This window comes from Cenococcum geophilum (assembly GCF_001692895.1).
Source record: "Cenococcum geophilum 1.58 unplaced genomic scaffold K441scaffold_107, whole genome shotgun sequence".
In the NCBI taxonomy this organism is placed as follows: domain Eukaryota; kingdom Fungi; phylum Ascomycota; class Dothideomycetes; order Gloniales; family Gloniaceae; genus Cenococcum; species Cenococcum geophilum.
The window spans coordinates 124,795-144,428 of record NW_027137665.1 but is presented as its reverse complement, the minus strand read 5'-3'; the positions used below and the strand labels follow the sequence as shown (position 1 = coordinate 144,428).

At 45.7% G+C, this 19,634-nt stretch overlaps 7 protein-coding genes across 7 annotated transcripts; 4 read left to right on the top strand and 3 right to left on the bottom strand.

Moving 5' to 3' along the window:
* Positions 1-894: 894 nt before the first annotated feature.
* Positions 895-3,847, top strand: K441DRAFT_671702 (uncharacterized protein). Its single transcript, XM_067650454.1, has 2 exons — positions 895-2,915; positions 2,977-3,847. The coding sequence occupies exons 1-2, from the start codon at positions 1,073-1,075 to the stop codon at positions 3,792-3,794; spliced, it is 2,661 nt and encodes an 886-aa protein (XP_067496376.1). The 5' UTR covers positions 895-1,072; the 3' UTR covers positions 3,795-3,847.
* Positions 3,848-9,445: 5,598 nt separating this feature from the next.
* K441DRAFT_649489 (DnaJ-domain-containing protein) lies at positions 9,446-10,897 on the bottom strand. The gene is made up of 2 exons (XM_067646947.1): positions 10,692-10,897; positions 9,446-10,637 (listed from the first exon to the last, which is right to left on the bottom strand). Exons 1-2 carry the CDS (start codon positions 10,855-10,857, stop codon positions 9,823-9,825), a joined length of 981 nt encoding a protein of 326 aa, XP_067496375.1. The 5' UTR covers positions 10,858-10,897; the 3' UTR covers positions 9,446-9,822.
* A 179-nt stretch (positions 10,898-11,076) lies between these two features.
* K441DRAFT_597330 (cytidine deaminase-like protein) lies at positions 11,077-11,631 on the top strand (the record flags this gene model as incomplete). The annotated part of the gene is made up of 1 exon (XM_067645055.1): positions 11,077-11,631. One exon carries the CDS (start codon positions 11,077-11,079, stop codon positions 11,629-11,631), a length of 555 nt encoding a protein of 184 aa, XP_067496374.1.
* Positions 11,632-12,100: 469 nt separating this feature from the next.
* Positions 12,101-12,909, top strand: K441DRAFT_691455 (uncharacterized protein; the record flags this gene model as incomplete). The annotated part of the gene is made up of 3 exons (XM_067652485.1): positions 12,101-12,307; positions 12,403-12,627; positions 12,775-12,909. 3 exons carry the CDS (start codon positions 12,101-12,103, stop codon positions 12,907-12,909), a joined length of 567 nt encoding a protein of 188 aa, XP_067496373.1.
* Positions 12,910-13,060: 151 nt separating this feature from the next.
* Positions 13,061-13,787, bottom strand: K441DRAFT_597406 (uncharacterized protein; the record flags this gene model as incomplete). The annotated part of the gene is made up of 3 exons (XM_067645062.1): positions 13,061-13,258; positions 13,304-13,505; positions 13,570-13,787. 3 exons carry the CDS (start codon positions 13,785-13,787, stop codon positions 13,061-13,063), a joined length of 618 nt encoding a protein of 205 aa, XP_067496372.1.
* An 862-nt stretch (positions 13,788-14,649) lies between these two features.
* Positions 14,650-15,673, top strand: K441DRAFT_701634 (uncharacterized protein; the record flags this gene model as incomplete). The annotated part of the gene is made up of 2 exons (XM_067653356.1): positions 14,650-14,785; positions 14,841-15,673. 2 exons carry the CDS (start codon positions 14,650-14,652, stop codon positions 15,476-15,478), a joined length of 774 nt encoding a protein of 257 aa, XP_067496371.1. The 3' UTR covers positions 15,479-15,673.
* Positions 15,674-15,878: 205 nt separating this feature from the next.
* K441DRAFT_701633 (MFS general substrate transporter) lies at positions 15,879-17,777 on the bottom strand (the record flags this gene model as incomplete). The annotated part of the gene is made up of 6 exons (XM_067653355.1): positions 17,265-17,777; positions 17,014-17,210; positions 16,901-16,959; positions 16,638-16,850; positions 15,957-16,586; positions 15,879-15,924 (listed from the first exon to the last, which is right to left on the bottom strand). The coding sequence occupies exons 1-6, from the start codon at positions 17,611-17,613 to the stop codon at positions 15,879-15,881; spliced, it is 1,494 nt and encodes a 497-aa protein (XP_067496370.1). The 5' UTR covers positions 17,614-17,777.
* Positions 17,778-19,634: the final 1,857 nt, after the last annotated feature.

Genomic DNA, 19,634 nt, shown 5'->3' with positions numbered 1-19,634 from the left:
CCAGTTAGTAAAAAGCTTAATACTATAACTTTATAATTACTTGTCGACCTGAATCGAATTCCCTTACCACTATCGTACTACTGTCTAAAGACCTAGATCGTCTATACGAACTATGTCTTAGTTATCTCTCAACTTATAACTAAATGTCTCATCGAATGTCTTATTACCTATTTTGACTCAGTTGTCTAGACCTACCTAATGTATATAAAGAGCTTCTAGAGCCCTCTTTAATAGACAGAGTTCTCATCCTTGATTGACCGTTCAACATTACTATTTCTTAGTAAGGCAGTAGAGCTCTTGGTTGCCCAAAAATAACGATAGAAGGAGCGTACGGTTCGCCACAAATATTAAAGTTTAATTATATCTTATAAATCGTCTTCTTGCCCACATTTATAGCCTCCGCAATAGCTGGTATAGCCTTACCAGCCCTAATACAAATCCTGATTCTATGAGCAACTTCATCTAGAAAGCGGTGGCTTATAATAACTTCAAATTTTGGTGCGGCTCTTTCGCGTCCTAAGCGAGTTCCCGATATTTCCGAAACGACAGTATTGAAACGGCTGTAGTTTGAGGTGGTGTTCATTTATTCGAAATCGCGGGCGCTCTCAAATCGCCTAAGGACAACGCTACGAATTGCGCGTTTCTGCTCGATTCGCGCCTGCGAATTCGCCCAGACTAGTATAGACATGTTCAGCATCCCTCCTACTTTCTTCCCAACCTTCTCCACTTCCGACCTCTTCTTTCATTTCCATGTAGCAATGAGCTCATTTTTCCGCTCCTCAAAACCCTATTTCAAATACTACACGCTGTTCAAACCAGAGCAAAAAAGCAACTTCCTTGGCCCAAGGCTGAGGCTGGATAATCTTAGAGACCTCCTCACGCAAAATTCAGCTGCAAAGATTTCCTCTGCATTCCACCTCTCTCAGTTTTCGTCTTCGAGTGTTAGCTGAAGCGCATACGATCTAATATCGTATCCAGGTCCATGTAAGGTACTTGTTTGTATATTCTGATCCTCCGGGTTCGTATGTGCAGTATTTTCTTACATCTATAGGGTTTGAGGCCCGAGGACATTATGGAGAATACAAATCCAGCCTATCAATACACCGAGCAAGAAGCCAACACCTACCTTTCTAATGCAAACTACAGTTACAGTCACGCACTCGTGGATCATCAGCAGCAAGTGAAGATGCTCGAGGAGCAGAAGGAGCCTCGGGCCTTGGTTCGCAAAGAAATGTGTTTTTCTGATGTCGAAGCGGCGGCTCGGTTGTCCACTCCCTCACTTTCCCATGAAAACTCATACTCAGAGCATTCAACCCACTCCTCTCTGGATTTTGATGATTCGTCTCTCTGGTCGTTCTTAAATCCGTCATGGCAAGGCTCTGATTCGACGCTAGATCATTCTGGATTCGCGAACTTATTCTGTTCTTCCCCCAATCCCACGGAGAATGTCCCTGCTTCGTACCAAGCAAGGGATAGTTATGCACCCCAGGATACCAAAATGCAGATTGAAAGTCCTAAACAAGGGTTTTCCGATCGCGTGGAGGCTCTTCTCTTTAAAGAACCCTGGAGCGAAACCATTAATTTTAATCTTCTCGAAGATACCCTAGGAGCCCGTTCACCTACACCTGACCTATCTTTCACTTCAACAGCCTCCTCTCGGTCTCCGCGTTCTCTAGTTTCCTCATCTCTTCCCTCCCAAGAATGCTCAGTCGAATCATCACAAAATCTAAGCAGACTTCCGGCAGGTGCCCCGGATGTTCCCCTGACCCTTGAATACATCACCAAAGCCCGACCCAAAAGTAATCCCTCTACCGGAAGGAGATATGTACGTATCGGTGACACACACAAAGAGACGCGTATTAAACAACCCAATCCCCACAGAACTGAGGCAAAATCGAACAACGGCAGGGGAACAGTCAGGCAGAGACAAAGCCGGCTCACTACTACCGATTTGGAGGCAATTGATGGAAAGTGTAGAAGCATACAGGCCTTTCGGACACGCTCGGCAAAGGGCGCGCAGCCAGAACAGTTACATGGCCAGCAGAGTTCACAGTCAGCTCCAAGGACAGAGAACTTTGGTGAAAAGATGCACATTTCGAAGTCATCTGTCCTTACTCCGGTCGTTACCACGAATGTTCAATCAGACAGCTCGTCTGAAACTGAAGATTCCTGCGATGATACAGACTACAGCGACTCGTCATTCCCAGATTCTCCCAATAGTACAGAACGTACAAACATAGTCCGGCCGGTGCTCTCGCCTCTCAAGCTAGATTTAGTGGATCGTGTAATGGTTGAATTTTACCGCCTTTTCGATACAAATTTTGGGATCCGGAGGCACGAAGATGGTGCTGGTGAAAGTGGTTCTCAAGATACGCCAATTGGGGAACAACCTCAGAAAACTTCAGATGGGATATCTGGCCCTGGAGGCCAAAAGCGTAAGAATCGAGATGATGACTCATCTCCGCCAGACGGCGGAAATGACGACGACCCTAACAAACGGAGAAAAATAGACCCAAGTACCCCAGCCTCGAAGTTGCCTGGAGGGCGGAAACTTGCTTGCCCTTTTTTCAAATACAATCCGAGTGGGCATTCAACTAATAGAGCCTGCGTATATCCCGGATTCCCAAGCATTTCACGAGTCAAGGAGCACCTGTACCGAAACCATACACTCCCAATCCAATGCCCAAGATGTTGCCAAACATTTAGCAACGAAGAGGATTGCCTTCAGCACCAGAGGGCACAGCGAGGCTGTGAGTGGAAGGAAGGAACTCCATTGGAAGGTGTAAGCAAGGCTCAGGAGGCGAAATTAAGGAGTAAAAAGAGGTCGACAAGCTCGTTCCCAGATGAGGCTAGGTGGAAGGTGATATATAAAATACTCTTTCCGCAAGTTGCTGATGACCGGATTCCTAGCGCTTGTAAGGATCCCTCAGACCTCACACAAATACTCATTTATGAGAACTGACAAACTCATGCTAGATTGCGATTTCACTTCACCACAAGAATGCACACCATCCACGTCGCCAAATTCACCAGAGTTTGTCCGATTTGAAGACTTTTCCAAAAAACAGCTCCCTGAGCTTGTGCGAACTTCCTTGGAAGTGTTGGTCGAGCAAAACACTCAAATGCAGCTGCTAGAGGAAACCCTGAAAAGTCAGCTTATTGATATTGTTCGCGATTGCCAGGAAAAGTTGTTTTCCATGTACCAAGACGCACGACGTATTGGTTCAAGTACGCCAACGACCGCTGTGGTAAGTTCCGAATGTCTTCGGCGTACAATAGATAGCCGACCAACAGCGAATCCTTCCCAGACAGAGCTGGCAGAAGTGTATATGCCTCCACCTCTAGTACATGGACTCAGCAATGGCCCAGATTTGAAAGAAATCCAGCAAGGACATCGAGCTAAGCCCGAAGGCTCGAGAGACCAGTCTGATTCTGGATACGGCTCTGCAAATACCAGCTTTGGAAGCTCAGAATCCTTTGGAGCACCCCAGTCTAGAGATACTCTGGCTGAGATCGAGCCTCCAACTATTGACACGCTGAAGACGGCAGCCAAACCCAACGAAAATTCCGAACCACAGATTGCCACAGCTCATTCTTGGTCTCCGAGTGTTACACAGCCTGATCAAGACCCCGCATCTCTCGGTTCCGGCCAGCCTAACGGTTGGCAAATGTTGTCTGAGTTCGATACTAGTTTACTAGATTCTGTGATTATCGACTATTCTCCAAATTCTGATTACAGCTGGGCATGGAATGTGGATGGCGAAAACAATTCCTTTCCAGGCTCCGAGACATGATTAGTGAGGTATACACATTCATGTAGTTAATTGATCTATAAAACCGTATCTAGAATCCCCTCTTTCATTCATATAAAAATGTTCTCTCTCAGATCCGCCCTGCCTTTATAACGAAATGCCAATTTCCTCAGCTAGTTGGAACCGTTTTCGATTCTACATCATTCATGGTTGGAAGGATCGCTGAAGGAGGTGGCCGAGCTGTAAGCAGTACGCTTAGATGAAACCGAGCTAAAAGGTGACCTAGAAATTATAGTCAGGCGTTGGCTTTCTTGAACGGGCCGCCTTTCTCTTTCTTAGAGGCTGTATAAGTCCTTTTTTGGTCCTAACTAAGGCCAGAGATGCATATAATCAATATAATCGCCTAAAATTGGTGATTAAAATTATATAAGGACTCCAATTCCGAGCCGTCCGGCCTCCGGGTACGCGATTATATACCCAAGTATATGAGTTTTCTTCAAACCAATACTATTAGTAAAGGCAATATATCATAAATGGTATTAAATTTTCTAACTTAGTCTAAGGGTAATAGTTATATGCATCTCTAACTAAGGGTATATTCGGTTGCAAATTACCTCTAGATTATAATTATCTTAATCCGTCGTCAATTAGTAAGGTACTAGTGGCGTCTAATTTAATAGCTTTATTTAATCTATAATTAAGTCGATTGTTCGGTAAGGCTCTAGAAGAGGCTCTAAATCATTAACTAATTTTTAAGCCTACCTTTAAGCCGTCTACCTTTGCGCCTACCTCTGCCCTTAGGCCCCTATCGCGACCTCTTCCCTTAGTGTCGTAATACAATAGAGTCTCCTACTTATGCTAATCGTTAATTAAGTCAATTAATACCCTCTACCCCGTTACACGTATTACGCCCAGCTCGTCGCAGACTTAATCTTAGGGTGGGCGAAAATCATTATCGATTAGATTGATACGATAAGCGATATCATATCATATCATATCATGTCATATCGATTGATTTTTTTCGATAATCCTGCCAAATAAGCGAGTAATTGTACCTAAAATATTAACTATTTATAGGGACTTCTACTAACATCCTTGGCTTTTTTACTTAGGGTAGTAGAAAATCTAATTAATAATAATTAATATAATATATAAGATTATATTAATTTTCTTTAAAAATATACCCCATCCTGCTATTAAATAAGTATTTATAGCTGAAATATTAATAAGCCTTTATTAATAATTAAATAATAAAAGCCGCTATAGTAGCAGAATATGACCACCAATCCTCTAATAAAAAAATAACTATTTCCAATTAAATCTACGGTATATTATGCCCTAACACTAATATATATAGTATAGCCGGAAAGCCTACGCAATATAGGAGGGTCGTAGTAGACTTAAAGGGTAAACGCTATATAGAAAACCGCAATACCATAATAAACCTAATAGGGGGCGACGTAACTATAACTATAAGGCAACAACTAGAGATAGTAGAAACTTATAAACCTTTTAAAAGGCATTAAGGAAGATTTAGGAAAGGGAGAGGATAAATACCTACATATAGGAATAGCGCGTATGGCTTAATAAGTAGGCTAAATTGCCTAGGAGCTTTAGATAAAGTATAATAAGAACTAAAACGCGGTAAGGGATAGGCTTAGGATTATAGGGGCCTATAAAAGGATAGTATATACCGTACTAGAACGTAAAGTAGTAGTATAACTACTATATAGAGAGCAACTATAGTATATAGTTACCTAGTAAAGACGGAGATATACTAAATATTAGAACGTATAGAAGGAGCAAGGGCCCCCTAAAGGGGTACTAAGCCTAAGCTTATAAGCTAAAAAGCCCTTTACCTATAAGTAGTAGAGAGAGAATGGGAAATATGGGACCTATTATAATATTAAGCGGAGACCTAACGCCATATTAGTAGAGTATTACTATAGTAGTAAAGGTTAGGGGGCTGCTAATATAGGTGGAGATCTACTATATATATTACAAGATAAGTAGATATTAAATAGAAATAACGCTAGAAAAAGGCGGTAAAAGTATAAAGAATAACTATATAGAGTATCTTATAGTTAATAATAACTCTCCTTCTATATAAAGAATAGATAAAGGTAAAATCTATAGCTGCCTTCCTACTATAAATAGAGGTCCTAGGATTAAACGTATAGTTAGTATCTATACCCTAAATATTATACTACACTATACGTATAGATAGCCTATATAGTCTATACGCTATATAATACTTTTCTATAACTACTATATAGTAAGGAACTAGCTATTCGCTAAGGTAGGTATAAATAATATTACCTAAATGCTTTTTATAAATAGAGGCCTATATATAGTAATATAATAGCTTATAGGTTAAGGGGTCCTTTAGTAGTTTTAGATAGTATATAAGATCTAATAGAAGGATATAAAAGGATACGCCCCTTTTTAGCCCCTTAGAGACTAAATACCCCTACTATACTAAACCCTTTTACTACCCTCTAGATCTTTTCAGATACCTTAAAAGTATAGTATAAAACGTAGATATGCTATAAAGGTAAATAGGCTAGGCGAAGGCGGAGCGTATAAGACTAGCTAGAAGATTATACCTAGGTTTTTCCATTACTAGGGATTTTTCCTATAAATAGAAGGTAGAAGCTTATATAGACCTAAAAAAAAAAGGGACCGAATTAGGTAATAAATAGAATATATAGTATAAAAGGTAGATATATTATAAAGGTAGATAAGCTAAGTAAAGGCGGAGCGTATAAGACTAGCTAGAAGGATATATCTAGATTTTCCTTTTATTAGGGATTTTTTATATATATAGAAGGTAGAAGCCTATATAGACCTAGAAAAGGGACCCAATTATACAATAAATAGATTTAATAATTTTAATTTAAAAAAAATCTTTAAAGGAAAATACCTTATTAGATATATATAACTCTAAAGAATAATTAAATAGCTAACCATAGTATATTTAGGTAAATTATTAATATTTTCTTATCTAAAACTAAATTATTTAAAATAAAAAAAACTTAATTGTTTTTTCTTAATAGCTATATTAGTTATTATATAGTTAAGTTTTTATTAAAATATAAATAGAATAATATATCGTTTGTTTTTCTACTATTATACCTTTCCTTTATAAAATTAAAATATTAGAACCAAATTATAAAAAAAAAATTATTTAAATAATATAGCTCCAATTAAGATATTTTATTTTATTATATTATATTACTATAAGACCTAGAAAGAAAGTCATATAGTAAAGGGAATTAAATTTAGGTAATATACCTTTAGTATTTATTTATAAAATCTATATAATAATAATTTATTGCTTAACGTCTGATTTAGATCCCTATGAGGCCTACGCGGACTACTCCTTATATATATATAGGGAGAAAACTCTATTTAAGAAAACCCCGTAATCTATCTCCCTGCCTTTTAGGACTCGTCTATAAGGCGCCTATAAGGCGCCTATAAGTCACCTATAGTACTCCTACTACCTTACTTTTTAACCTCCTTAGGAACTACTGCTGCCGTAATAAGCCTACGGACGCACTAGTATTATAAACTTTCTCTACTACTATAGAGTCATTAGGGGGCGCCCGTTGCTCGCCCTCCTACCCTTTATTACTATTTCCCTTATAACCTAAAACTGGTTTAGTATATTTTAGCTAATAAGCTACTAGGTTACCGCCTTAAGGCCTTTTTATATTAAGAGTAGTATATTATAGTTCTCTATGCTAGCTACTAAAAGTATTACTTCTCGGTTAGTATATAAGAGGTATAACAGTATTACGTGTTTTAGTATCTGTCTTAGCTAGCTATATTTATATCTTAGGCTACCTACTAAAACACCCACCCGGTAGAGCTAGTCTTTTAGTCCTATTATTCCTATTCTTAAGAGTATTACCATTATATTTTCTACCTTCGTTAGGCCTTCTTAGAGCCCTAGAGTATTTACCCCCTATAGCGCTAACTATACTACGGCTTAGGTTCCTCTTGCCTTAATTAGCCTCTATACCTTTAACTCCTATACGCCTCTCTAGCGTTAGTCTAACCAGTATTATATTGCGGTAGATGGTTTCCTAGCGTTCTTTTATACTCTGCTTTGGCTCCTTTTTTTCTCTTACTATTATCTTTACTAGCCTCTTACGCGTCTCCTTTCCTCCTCTATATGGGCCTGGGCCCTAAAGCAGTACCATTTTCCTTCTGCTTTCTTTACCTGTTTCTCCAATATATCTTCCCTATTTTAAGGTTGTTGGTTTATTCTCCTATGGGGCGCCCTAGGGTCCCTCCATAGTTTGTTTAGGCGTGTCTTAATATACTTTATAACATTAGAGTTGCGTTTATTTTGGGCCTATAAAATCTATATAAGGCCCTAATAAAGACTTTAAGCTTTAAGCAAGCTAATAGTAATTAGTTTAACATTATAGTTACTATAAAGAAACTTTATAATATATATAAAACGGTTTAAGGCCTTTATAGTAAGTATACACTTAATTAGAAGACCTAGTTACTTTTATAAAAAGTATATTAATAACTTAAGTAACTTACTATAGAGGCTATATATAAGGACACTTAAATATATAGCTTGCAATTACAACTTAAAGACCTTAAAGACCTAAAATTTTATAAATAGGTAGCAATCCCTTAACCCGCCGAAATTCGTCCACTCGGTATCGATAAGAATCAACCAATAAGACCAATGTAATTAAATCGTCGTGATTAGAAATATGAAGCCGTTGTAAAATCGGGCAGCGGCCACGGTTCTGGTGGTGGGCTTTTAGCGACCCGATTTGGTTGAACGTTATATTGAGTCGGCTGAACAAAGTCTATATCATTGGAAGTACGATTGGAGGGCATATTTGATAGTATTGTATTGATTAAATCTACTTAGGCTATACGCGTACTTCTCATTCTGGTGTTCCCGCACGGACCATATACTCGGTGGACGTCGGCGGGTTAAGGGATAGATCTAAATATAACATTTATAGATATAGATATAGATTCGATTAAGTAAGCTATAGAGGAAGTAGAGAAGAAAAAGGCTAAAATAAGGGTAAAGGAGCCAAAATTAGAGCCTTAAAAGGCGCTAGGTAGAAAGGCCAAGGCCGATATATTAAATAGTATGTAAGGGTAAATAATTAATTTAATTTGGGTGTAAATAGCTTCCAAGGTGTAGTGACCGATTTGGTAGGGTAACCGAGTTCAGGGGGTAACCGAGTTCTAGGGGTCAGAGCTTATGTGCCGGAATGAATCGTGTCGGCCAAGAAGTCGTAGTCAAAGGATAAGAAATGTCTTCTGGAATAACTCCAATTCAGTAGTAAAAGTGCAGAGTAGCCAAAAGGTCGTAACGCCACAATAAGCTTCTCAAAGCACTCGAAAGTTACAGCGAGGGATGAGCTGTGGAGGGAGGGGTTATTGACAAGACTGACTTTGGAGTCGAGACTTCTAAATGATCTGTAAAAGGGTGGAAGCTACTTACTGGGGGCTTGGCTCATCCTCACCTGTCTTCATCAATCCCCGGAATGGATTACGAATCGTCTATCCAGAAGAGGCTTCTACCATGGTAGCATGGCTTCGCAGCTTGCCTTTGAAGAGTCATATGTACGATTGAAGCAGAATACGATGTATGGTTCCAGTTCGATCTTTTTGGTCTTGTAGAAGACTTTGGAGCTCAAGACACGATGTTTGAAAGATGTCCGGATCTGCTTCCTTCAACACAACGCCTCGCAGTCAATTCTGGAAACATAATCAACTTGAATCCATCTCGCACATGGAGTGAGTGCAAAACCAAAGCTGAAAAGGCTAGGGACCGAATATGAAAACCAGTCAAGCTAAGCAGCCTGAACGATGTGTGGATAGGACTACGGATAGGACTTATGTAGTTCGGTAAGAGAAATCGAGGAATGCCGGATCTCACAAAAAGAAACTGGACCATAATCCCCTTGGCTCGAGAGTCCATATAACCATGTCCTACCTATCCAATGCCAATGCAGATGCCCTCATCCACCGGTCCCAAAAACGCCTCGCTAACCATGAAAACCCGCAAACGGGAATGCCATCACTTCTTGACTCTTTTCGGCCTCCGCGACCGCCCAGCCGGCTCTTCCTCGGCATCCACCGCAGCCGTGGCAGCCTTCCCTTTCTTCCCCTTGACCGCATTCCTCTGGAACGCCTCCTCCGGCGGCTCATCCTCCGGCGACGGGCGCTTCTTCCCCCTCTTCGGCGCATACTTAGCCTCGAGACCAGTAAAGAAGTCCTCCGCGCGCGCCTTTCGGCGCTGCTGAATCAGCCCCGCCAGATCATCCATGCTACCCCCATTGCCCTTTGCCCCCTTGCCCTTCGCTCCCTTGCCCTTCCCCCCCTCCGCCCCGGCCTCCTCCTTTTCCCTCCGCTTCTCCGCCTGCCGCGCCTCCCTGCGCGCCCGCTCCATCCGCGCCTTGCGGCTGCGCTCCGTCTCCTGCGTATACTTCTTGTGCGCCACCACGGTCCCCGCCGCGATCGCCGCGTCCAGGATCCCACGGAAGCGATCTTCGTCTTCCAGCGGGCTGCTGAGCATAATGACTTCGTAGACCTTGTTCATGTCGCCCTGGTGCACGTCGTAAGCGGCCAGCAGCGCGGCTTTCTCCTCGTCGCTGCCCTGGTATTCGGCTTTGAAATTTGAAATGGCCGAGTTCGTGACGAGCTCGGCGAATTGTGCGCGGTAGAAGGCGATCCAGTCGAAGTCGTCGTCGGCATCGAGGTGGGCGGATTCCTCGGTGCGGCCGGTTGTGTCGTAGCGGGTGCGACGGCGCGGGTCCGAGAGGATGGCATAGGCGAAGGCGATTTCTTGGAATTTGGTGTGCGCAGTCGCTTTGTCTTCGTCTTTGGCTTTGTCTGTGGGGGTTGGTTAATTGGGAAGGGAGGCGGTGGGAGTGGGGTTCACTTTACCTGGGTGGTGCTGTAGTGCAGCTTTGCGATATGCAGACTTTACTTCATCGGCTGTTGCGGATATATCGAGCCCAAGAACCTCGTACGGGTTGATGGTTTTGGGAGGTTCATCGTCGAAGAATCCATCGTTTTCAACCTCCTCTTCAAGCTTTTGTTTGCGTGGCATGGTGACGGGAGGTGGTGGTGATATCAGATTTGATGAGGAGCTTCGATGGTGGTTGAGGTGAACGCGTTGAAGGGCGTCTCGACGCGAAACCAATTCCGAGGTTTTGCCGTGTTCTCCCGCCACTCCGTCCTGTCATGCAGACGAAGCTTCAAGAATATTAATGAACACCGATATCACAGCTGCAAAGATATAAATCTGTTCTCAATACCACTTTTAAACATGTGTATTCAACAGGGCCCTCCGGGCTCTTCTTCTGATGAAAGTTTCAATCCAATTGCGCCTCTGGACCATGAAGCATACATGCGGCTCGCCCTCTCCGAAGCCCACGAGTCCCCGCCGAAGCCCTCCAACTTCCGCGTCGGCGCCGTGCTTGTGGACGAGGGCAGCAACAAAGTCCTGGCTACGGGCTACACGTTGGAGCTGCCCGGAAATACGCACGCCGAGCAATGCTGTCTGCAGAAGTTTGCTCAGAGCCACGACCTGCCTGAAGAGCGGGTCGGCGAGGTGCTGCCGGAGAATACGGTCATCTATACTACTATGGAGCCGTGTGGACTTAGGCTGAGTGGTAACCTACCATGTGTTGAGAGAATTATTCGGGCGAGAGAGGGTGGGAAGGGAGGTATCTCGAAAGTGTACTTGGGGGTTAAGGAGCCTGAGAAATTTGTGGGTGAGAATAAGGGACGAACTAAGCTGGGAGAGCATGGGATTGAGTGCATTCATGTGCCCGGGCTTGAGGAACAAATATTGAATGTTGCCACAGCCGGACATGAGTAGCCTTGCTGCAGAAGCCTATTTCCTACTGCCTTGCCTCTCATATTTCCACATGTCGCCATGTCTACCAATTAAACGATGGATATATTCCCAGCCAATCGACCTGTGGCAGATGGCATTCCCGATTTCCCCATATCGGATTCGGCATGCTAGCGATCTCTTGGCAGCAACATTCCAATGGCGTCATAACTTTTCAGCATTTGGAGTTTAGCGAATTGGAGCAATGAGCTTCCAGTGACGAGCGTGAATTGTCCTCATACAAAGAGATGGCCACCGCGTGTATCCTTTTTAATCTACTAATAATCCTCTGAAATGTTCTCATGCGTCCATTTACTCCCAAACCCTCCACACCCCCCACAATTCTTTCAAAGGCATAAGCACTGCAAGATCCCACCTGCACATATTCTCTCGCATAAGCACAGCAAAAATATCGACCTGTGAGTATCTAATAACCGCATTACTACCAGAGCATATGCTGATCAGACCACCGGCCAACATCCCCATCGAAAACACAAATATTAACACCCGCCCCGGCGTTGAGCTTTCCCCCGAGCAGAAACCCCTCGTCGGCAGCGTCCTCAACCTCTTCGCCGGTCGTCCCTCGCTCAAAAAGCTCTCCCTCTGGACCGACGACGGCGTGTTCGAAGACCTGCTCAACCATCGCCAAAGGCCGGAAGCAGTACGAAGCGCATTGGACGAGTAAACCACCATCCTCAATCTCTCCCCCAGTCCTCTCCCCAGCTCCCCGCAGCCGGCGTTGCTGACCACGCCCAGCACGACCTCCAAACGGCCTTCTCCGAAATCGAGCGCCTCTCACATAGCGCCAAATCGGCCGGCAACCCCATCTCGCTGGACCTGAGGACGCGCTACGTCGTCAAGGGCCTGAAAAAGGAACATGCCATCTCGTCCGTCGTGAACATCTACACCAACAGCGCGGGCAGGATCGAGAAGGTCGAGGACAAGTGGGACGGTAACCTGCCGGACTCGTCCATTACCAACGTAAGTGCTGCTCAGTTATCAAGCTTGTGGTGATGGGTCCATTACGCGGAGGCGTGGGTGTTCTAGGAGTGGAGCTGGTGGGAGACGCGTGTGTAGCGGGTGCGTTGAACCTGATATAAGAAGGCGTGCTGACACTGATTTGGACAGGCGTTTCGGAGGCTGAATGCCGTGACAGTGCCGAAAGGTTGTGGGTGTGCCGAAGGACAAGACGGAGGAAGCGGAGAAGGGGAACTAGGCAGCTCTCCTATACTTAAGCCGTGGTTCTGGGTTGGAGGGTTGTAGCGTGCAGCTGTATTACCGCTCGTCTATTTCTCATAACTCGTGATGAGATCCCGCGCCGTGATCCGTCCAGTGGATCTGATATCCAGCGCCCCAACTCAACCCCAAAACACTAGAACTCCTCGACCACCAACGCTGCACACAAAAACCTCTCTCACGCCATCCCCCCAACCCCAAACACCCGCCCCACCACCACCTGCAGTCCCACCACCACCGCCACCCCACCCACCGCCAGCGCCCCAACCCCGCGCTCCGCGCCGCTCACAATCAAAATCGTGCCGCAGCTCCCCGGCCGCGCCGTCGGGAGCCCCGGCCCGTTCTCCGTCAACGTCGTGCAGTACGGCCCGCCGCCCTCAACGACGACGGCCGTGGTCTGCGCGACGTAGACGGGCTGCACCGTCGTGGTGGCCTGCACGTAGACGACGGACGTCTGCGCGACGTACACGGGCGCGAGCGTCGAGGTTACGAGTTCCTGCACCGTGACCGTCGTGATGGCGGCGGCATTCACGCTGCCGCTGCAGGTGCTGCCGGAGGGGCAGCAGCCGATTAGGCCGGGAGAGGAGGGGACGGTGGCGCAGGTGTAGGTGTTTGGACAGCACCTGTGGTGGGTGAGTGAGTGAATTGGTGGTGAAGGGGGGTTTAGGTGGACGGGAGGGAGCCTACCAGCTTGGTTGGCCGATGGTGCTGCAGCTCACGGAGGCGTAGGAGGGACACATGTCTGCCGATTCGGTGCTGATGGTCTGGCCATTCGGGGCGATAAGGTAGATGGCGCCAGAGAAGGGGGCATAGGTGTATGTTTGGGGTTCGGGAGCTGCGAGGGAGAGGGCGGTGAGAACGACGAGGAGCGAGGAGAGACGGAAGAGGCGGATTGAAGACTCCATACTGGAGAACTGGAGCTGTGTAGATAATAAAAAGAAGGGATGCTATATTGACGATAACATGTCGAAGAACGGCTGAGGTGCGAAAGAAGGGTAGATGTAGTTAGCAAGACATAGTAAGCTTCGTCCTCGACGAAAGTACTTCTACTTCAGCCTGGGGTCAGCAGACAGGTTGCTGATGAGGGGCTCGGCCGGTTTTCCTGCGGAGGCGCACCCACGCCTTAAATCCAGACTTTTGGTGGTGGGGGGGGGAGCTTTCCGAGAGCTCCACCTGCAGCTGGTCAGCCTCGTAGGCCATGACTAGTCTGCTTGCTCTGCTTGGCTGTTGTGGATGCCTCGTCGATTTTTGCTCTTCTGGGCCTGTTGGGTACGGTCAGGCATGGAGGTATCTAGGTCGTTTGTCAGAGAATTGGAGCTGGCAGCTCGCAAACCAGTTGTCCTGCGAGTATTGGAAGGGTGTCATGGAGAAGTGGAGCCAGCTTAGGCCGGTGAGGCTGTTGGCAGTTCCAGGGCGGTTGGGCCAAGGTGCTGTGCCGCGGTGGCAAAGCTATTTAGCTCTGCTTGAGCGGAGAGACCGAGGCGGTATGAAATGTTGGGCATGAAGCGTTGAAGGAAAAGCCTTGATTGTTTCGCGGTGGCAGAGCCTGGGAGCGGCTCTTGCGGATTGTATGCAGCCATGGCTGCGATCATCACGGTAGGGCAGCTACCAGAGCTGCATCGAGGCGTCATCAACACGCGGACTTGCAGGTGCAGGCTTCTAGATAAGAGATAAGATCCGATCACGTGCCGTCGTGAGGAAGACGCGTTCCTCGCCCAGACTCGTGCGTAAACATACTTTACACCCGCCACCGAAAAGCGTCATGATATGACCACGCTGTCGTCTGCAAAATATCCACCCATCTACCCTGCATACTGCTTCAAGGTCTCTCCGACCTTTAATGCATGGGTGAAGCTTACGGCTGCCGGTGTCCATAGGCTGCGCACCGAGCCTGCCTATGAAGGTAATCTATCTAATCTCGTCTGCGTCACATAATGTCTAATAAAAGGCATGAATAGGCCAGAATATCTATTTCTCCCTCAACCATCCGATCCGCTTCGTTCGTCTTGTAGGCATCATTGTCGCCATCGACGACATCACCACGAAATACACTATCCTTACTATCGACGATAGCAGCGGTGCCACCATCGAGGTGAAAATCACGCGTCTTGCCCCCGATATTAGCAGCGCAGTAGATTGCCCATCAAATACCACAGTGGACAACTTGAACGTTGTGGCGCAAGTAGGTGTTTTCGAGGTCGTGGTAGATGGTCAAAACCTCGACATCGGCACCGTGATTAAGGCTAAATGCACAATCACCGAGTTCCGCGGAGACAAGCAGCTTGACTTGAAAAGGATCAGCATTGTGCGCACTACGGACGAGGAGGCGCAAGCTTGGGTTGACACGGCTGCGTTTCGGCAGAATGTGCTGGCGAAGCCATGGGTGCTCAGCCCCGAGGAACTTAAGAGGATTGAGAAGGGGCTTAAAGTGCAGAGGAAGAAAGAGAAAGAGCACCAGAGGCTGAAAGCTGAGCATGAGGCGAGGAAGAGGGCGAGGAAGAAGGCCAGGGGTCAAAAGATGGCAGAATGGGAGCAGAAGGCCAAGAAGAAGCGGAGGAAGGAAGAGGTCATCATGAATTATGGGGCTTTGATTTGATCTGTAACTGCTCTTTCAGATTTGCAATGAATTAGTGCTTGGATCGGAGAGTTTCGGTGTTGTTGGATAAAGCTCATTTTTCTGTGTATCAGAGACGGCAGAAATATCACGACTCAAAATCACCAGAATGCCGCATCACCCCCGCTTCCAATAGTGGCATTCCATAATGAATGAAAATATATGATCGCAAGTGCTCATGAACCTAACGCGATCTGTGCAATGCCAAGACGCCCCAATTTCAACTTAGAAGCTTCGCTATCCCTTTCAACACCACAACTACATGATTTCATCATATTGAACTCTTTGCGTTTATCATGGAACGCTGTAAGGCCATTACTGATAGACGCCACTCAAGATTCTTCATTTTGTGGATAGAGAAGACCAAAGAACTCGTATAGTCCTAATGGCAAACCGAACCGTGACAAAGCACGGAGTTCCTCCATAACCTGACACAACGAGGTAGAGCTACAAAATATACCTAAAATGTGGATGGTCGTCTCCAAGGACTTCTTGCTCCTCCTTCGAAAGCTTCAGCCTGTCATCACGCAGGCCCTGGTCTCTCTTCTTATTCTCCCGCCTCAATCCAAAAAACAAGATGGTTGCACAGAAACCGCAGAACCATAACATCCCCAAGCCAGTCCCAAAACCGGTCTGATACCTGGGTGACTCTTTACTCTGGTAAATATTGCTTCCAATGATACCACCAATATTTCCAAAGCCTATTTGGAAAGCCATCGCCGCACCACGCTTGTAATGTCCACCCACGGAGTTATTCATCCAGCACATCGTAATTGGCAAGACGGTATAACACCCTGATAGGAGGAAGAAGAGTGCCATATACTTGACACTTCTACTAAGGTGCTCTTGGTTCAAGAGAGTACTGTATCCGATCGTGGAGACCAGGATTCCGAAAATGATGAAGCCGTACCGGTGCTTCTGGCGATCACTCAACCAGGCGATAAAAAGACTCAATAGTAAGGAAACAGCAAAGAGAGGGATTGTATGAAGCTGGGCTTCGGATGGCGAATAACCGAATTCGCTCAAAAAAGTGGGAACGAAGAACGATTGAGAGTATCCTGTTGTGCACACTCCCATGTACATGCCGACACTATCCAATACAATTAGCTAACGCTTCTTATTCGGCATCTCGTTTGCTCACCCACACCAGATTTTCCAATCTCTGGCGACTCTCCCGAAAATTCGAAGACTCATGCGGTTCATCTTGGCTGCGCGGACTCCCTCTTCGTTCCTTCGGAAGACAAGGTCCTTCTCTTCCGCGGTAAGCCATTTTGCATCTTGTGGCCACGGAGCAACGAAAAAGAATGCAACGACAGATGTCACGACTGTGATGAGGCCCTCGCCGACGAAAATCCTAAACAGCATTTAGACCCATTATTTGTTAATTTTTACCCACCAACTCACCATTGCCATGCGCTTAATCCACCCTTTTCTTTTAAATCAGCAAATCCGAACGCGAGCAGCTATATCTCGAATTGTCAGTTCAGTTCTCAAGAAGGATACAAAGGCCATCTTACACCTCCAAAGGATCCAGCAATATGCGTCGAACAATAGAATGCAGTATACCGCTTGAGCAGCTCATCTCGTTTATAGTACATGCTCATGAGATATAAGCACCCGGGGTAGTATCCAGACTCGAAAACGCCAAGAAGAATCCGCATGGCAATAAGCTGCTGCTTGGTCTTCACAAAGCCCATACACATGGCGAGTATACCTAACATAAGTAATGAGTCTATATCCAATAACTTCACTATAGATTGGACCATACCACAGATAAACATCATTCCGGACAGCCACTTTGGGGGATCAAGATTCTTCAGGATCAAGTTGGAAGGGACCTCGAGGAGGATGTAAGGAATGAAGAAGACAAGCAACGCCACGTTGTAGTCATTCCCCTTCATCTTCAATTCTTGGGGCATCCCCTCGATTTTGGCATTACCGATGTTGATTCGGTCCAAGTACGCAAGAACATAAAGAAGAAAAAGGATGGGAACGACTCGAATGTCACATTTTCGCACGAGCTTCTTTTCTGCAACCGGATCAATGGTTGAGAAGGAGCTTCCGCTGGACTCTAAATCCTCACGGGTAGAGGTTTCAATAATTTCTTTCTCTCCCATGATGAAAAAAAGCCGTCCGATATGGGGTCAAAGAAAATAGTGCCAACAAGTAGTAAGAATAGAGGCATTTGAGAAGAAACGGTCATGCAGGATGGTAACCACTCCTATAACAACTCACTGCCGACAGATGCATTTACTGCCGACGGATACATAGTACACAAGGGGGTACCACGAACGGGGCAGACGCTCTCCCTGCTAGTGTGTTTTTAAAATAAGCGAGCCCTTGCAAAATGGTTGGGCTGTATTATTCTGCTAGCATACTAGTAGGGAGGGCGTCCGCCCCGTTCGTGTTACCCCCTCGTAGACACGGACACATGGCAATCCTGATCACACCAGCCTATGGTAGCCGTCGGAGATATTGTCTGAGGACCGTGCAACCGGTGCTATTTCCCAATTCTATCTGTCAGCTGGTTATCCAGCAGTGCCGCAGAGTAGGGTTCTTGGAAATCTGGGATGCGATTGGCTACATATTATTCCTCATCAAGGATACTACGGTATCGAGGCGCGTACTCCAAAAAGGTAGATGAAACTGATTTGTTGAGTTTATAGCACCAATGAGAAAGTGGCTTGGGAGATTGCGGTCGCCGCATTCTCTCCGGAGAAGCATCATCCAAGATACGAATGCAGTCTGGTCGGATTAGGCAATATGTAGAAGACCTAGGCGTTGCTTCCATGCTCCACTGCCGTATGCTTCCCAACCACTGTTTCTTTTCGAACATGTGTACACGCAAGGCGAAGATGTTCAATTGAAGTGCATTACAGGATTAGAACGGAACCACCGGATATATAAATCACTTCGTGCAGCTTCTCTTTCGAGCCTCAAAAGTAGAGGATTCTGTACCGGGAGTATCCCTGGACCAATGGCGTTTCACCGATACAAGAAGCCTTGAGATCGACGCACATCACGCATTCGTTGTAACGTCTCGTCGTAATTTCCAGATCCGTTTATTCCATAGGCCGTTAGGCTACACGGACCGGCCCGGTGGGTTAGGTCCAGACGGTTACAGCCAGGATCGTCCGGGTTAACCCGGTGGGTAAATGAATTCGGAACCTTGAATGTACATATCTCCGTCCTGCCTGCCACGCGGGTGACACAAACCACTGGGGAACATCAAAAGTCACTCAACTCTATGGATTTATTAAGCCACAATAACATAGGTTTTTTTAATTTTTAAATAGATAAAGGTATTAAGGTACCTTCAAATATTATACCTGTATCTTTATTATTTTATCTCTTTTATGGTTGTTATATTATTAAGCAGTAAAGAAGATGACTACTCTGCAGTGCGTGCCTGCATAACGAGGCGGGGGAACTTCCTGGTTTCCCCTCAGGCATTTCCCGGAACACATATTGGCGATCAGAAAAATATGCGATACAGTCAGCGATGCAGTGGCAGGGCAGCTTGGAGGGTTGTTGATCTCAAATTAGTAAATCTGCTTATCGTCTTGATCGTTCTCAGTGAACGAAAACACTGCCGGAGACCCATCCAAATTCACTCAATCAATTACTGCAGTCTCGATCTACTGGCTGCATTGGCCCCGAGCGACCAATTTTACATCCACCAGTCAAGGTGTTGAGTCGAGGTCCCTGTTATTAGAGTACCCGGCCCCATCTAATCACACCACAAGGGGCGGTGCGCTGCGTACCAACTCTACGGGATTATTTATATGAGACCGTAGCGAATCGTAACAAGTTCAACTGATGGCTCCTTGATGCCATTTTTATTGTTAGTGTACGAAGAAGCGGAACACCCCGCTAGGATTTCGTACGACAAACACAATGGAACTCCCAGCGAGCGGCTGCATGGACACGCAATGAATTGACTTGGTGCAACCTTTTGGGGTGGACAGCTCATCTATATTTCCTACTACATGTCACGCTTCTATAAGACTCAGCCTTACCCTTTTTCCATTCTGTAGTGTTGACAACAATCATGGCAGTAGACCACATCAGAGGATCGATTTCGGGCACAGCCAAGTCTGAGGGGTTGGCCTGCATTATTTTTTGTTTGATTGATCCA

Excerpts from the sequence above, each read along its gene's own strand:
- K441DRAFT_649489 (XM_067646947.1), bottom strand. The coding sequence starts at position 10,857 with ATGCCACGCAAACAAAAGCTTGAAGAGGAGGTTGAAAACGATGGATTC. Across the intron at positions 10,638-10,691 it reads TGCACTACAGCACCACCCAG|ACAAAGCCAAAGACGAAGAC; the intron begins GTAAAGTGAACC and ends CAACCCCCACAG.
- K441DRAFT_671702 (XM_067650454.1), top strand. The coding sequence starts at position 1,073 with ATGGAGAATACAAATCCAGCCTATCAATACACCGAGCAAGAAGCCAAC. Across the intron at positions 2,916-2,976 it reads TGACCGGATTCCTAGCGCTT|ATTGCGATTTCACTTCACCA; the intron begins GTAAGGATCCCT and ends AACTCATGCTAG.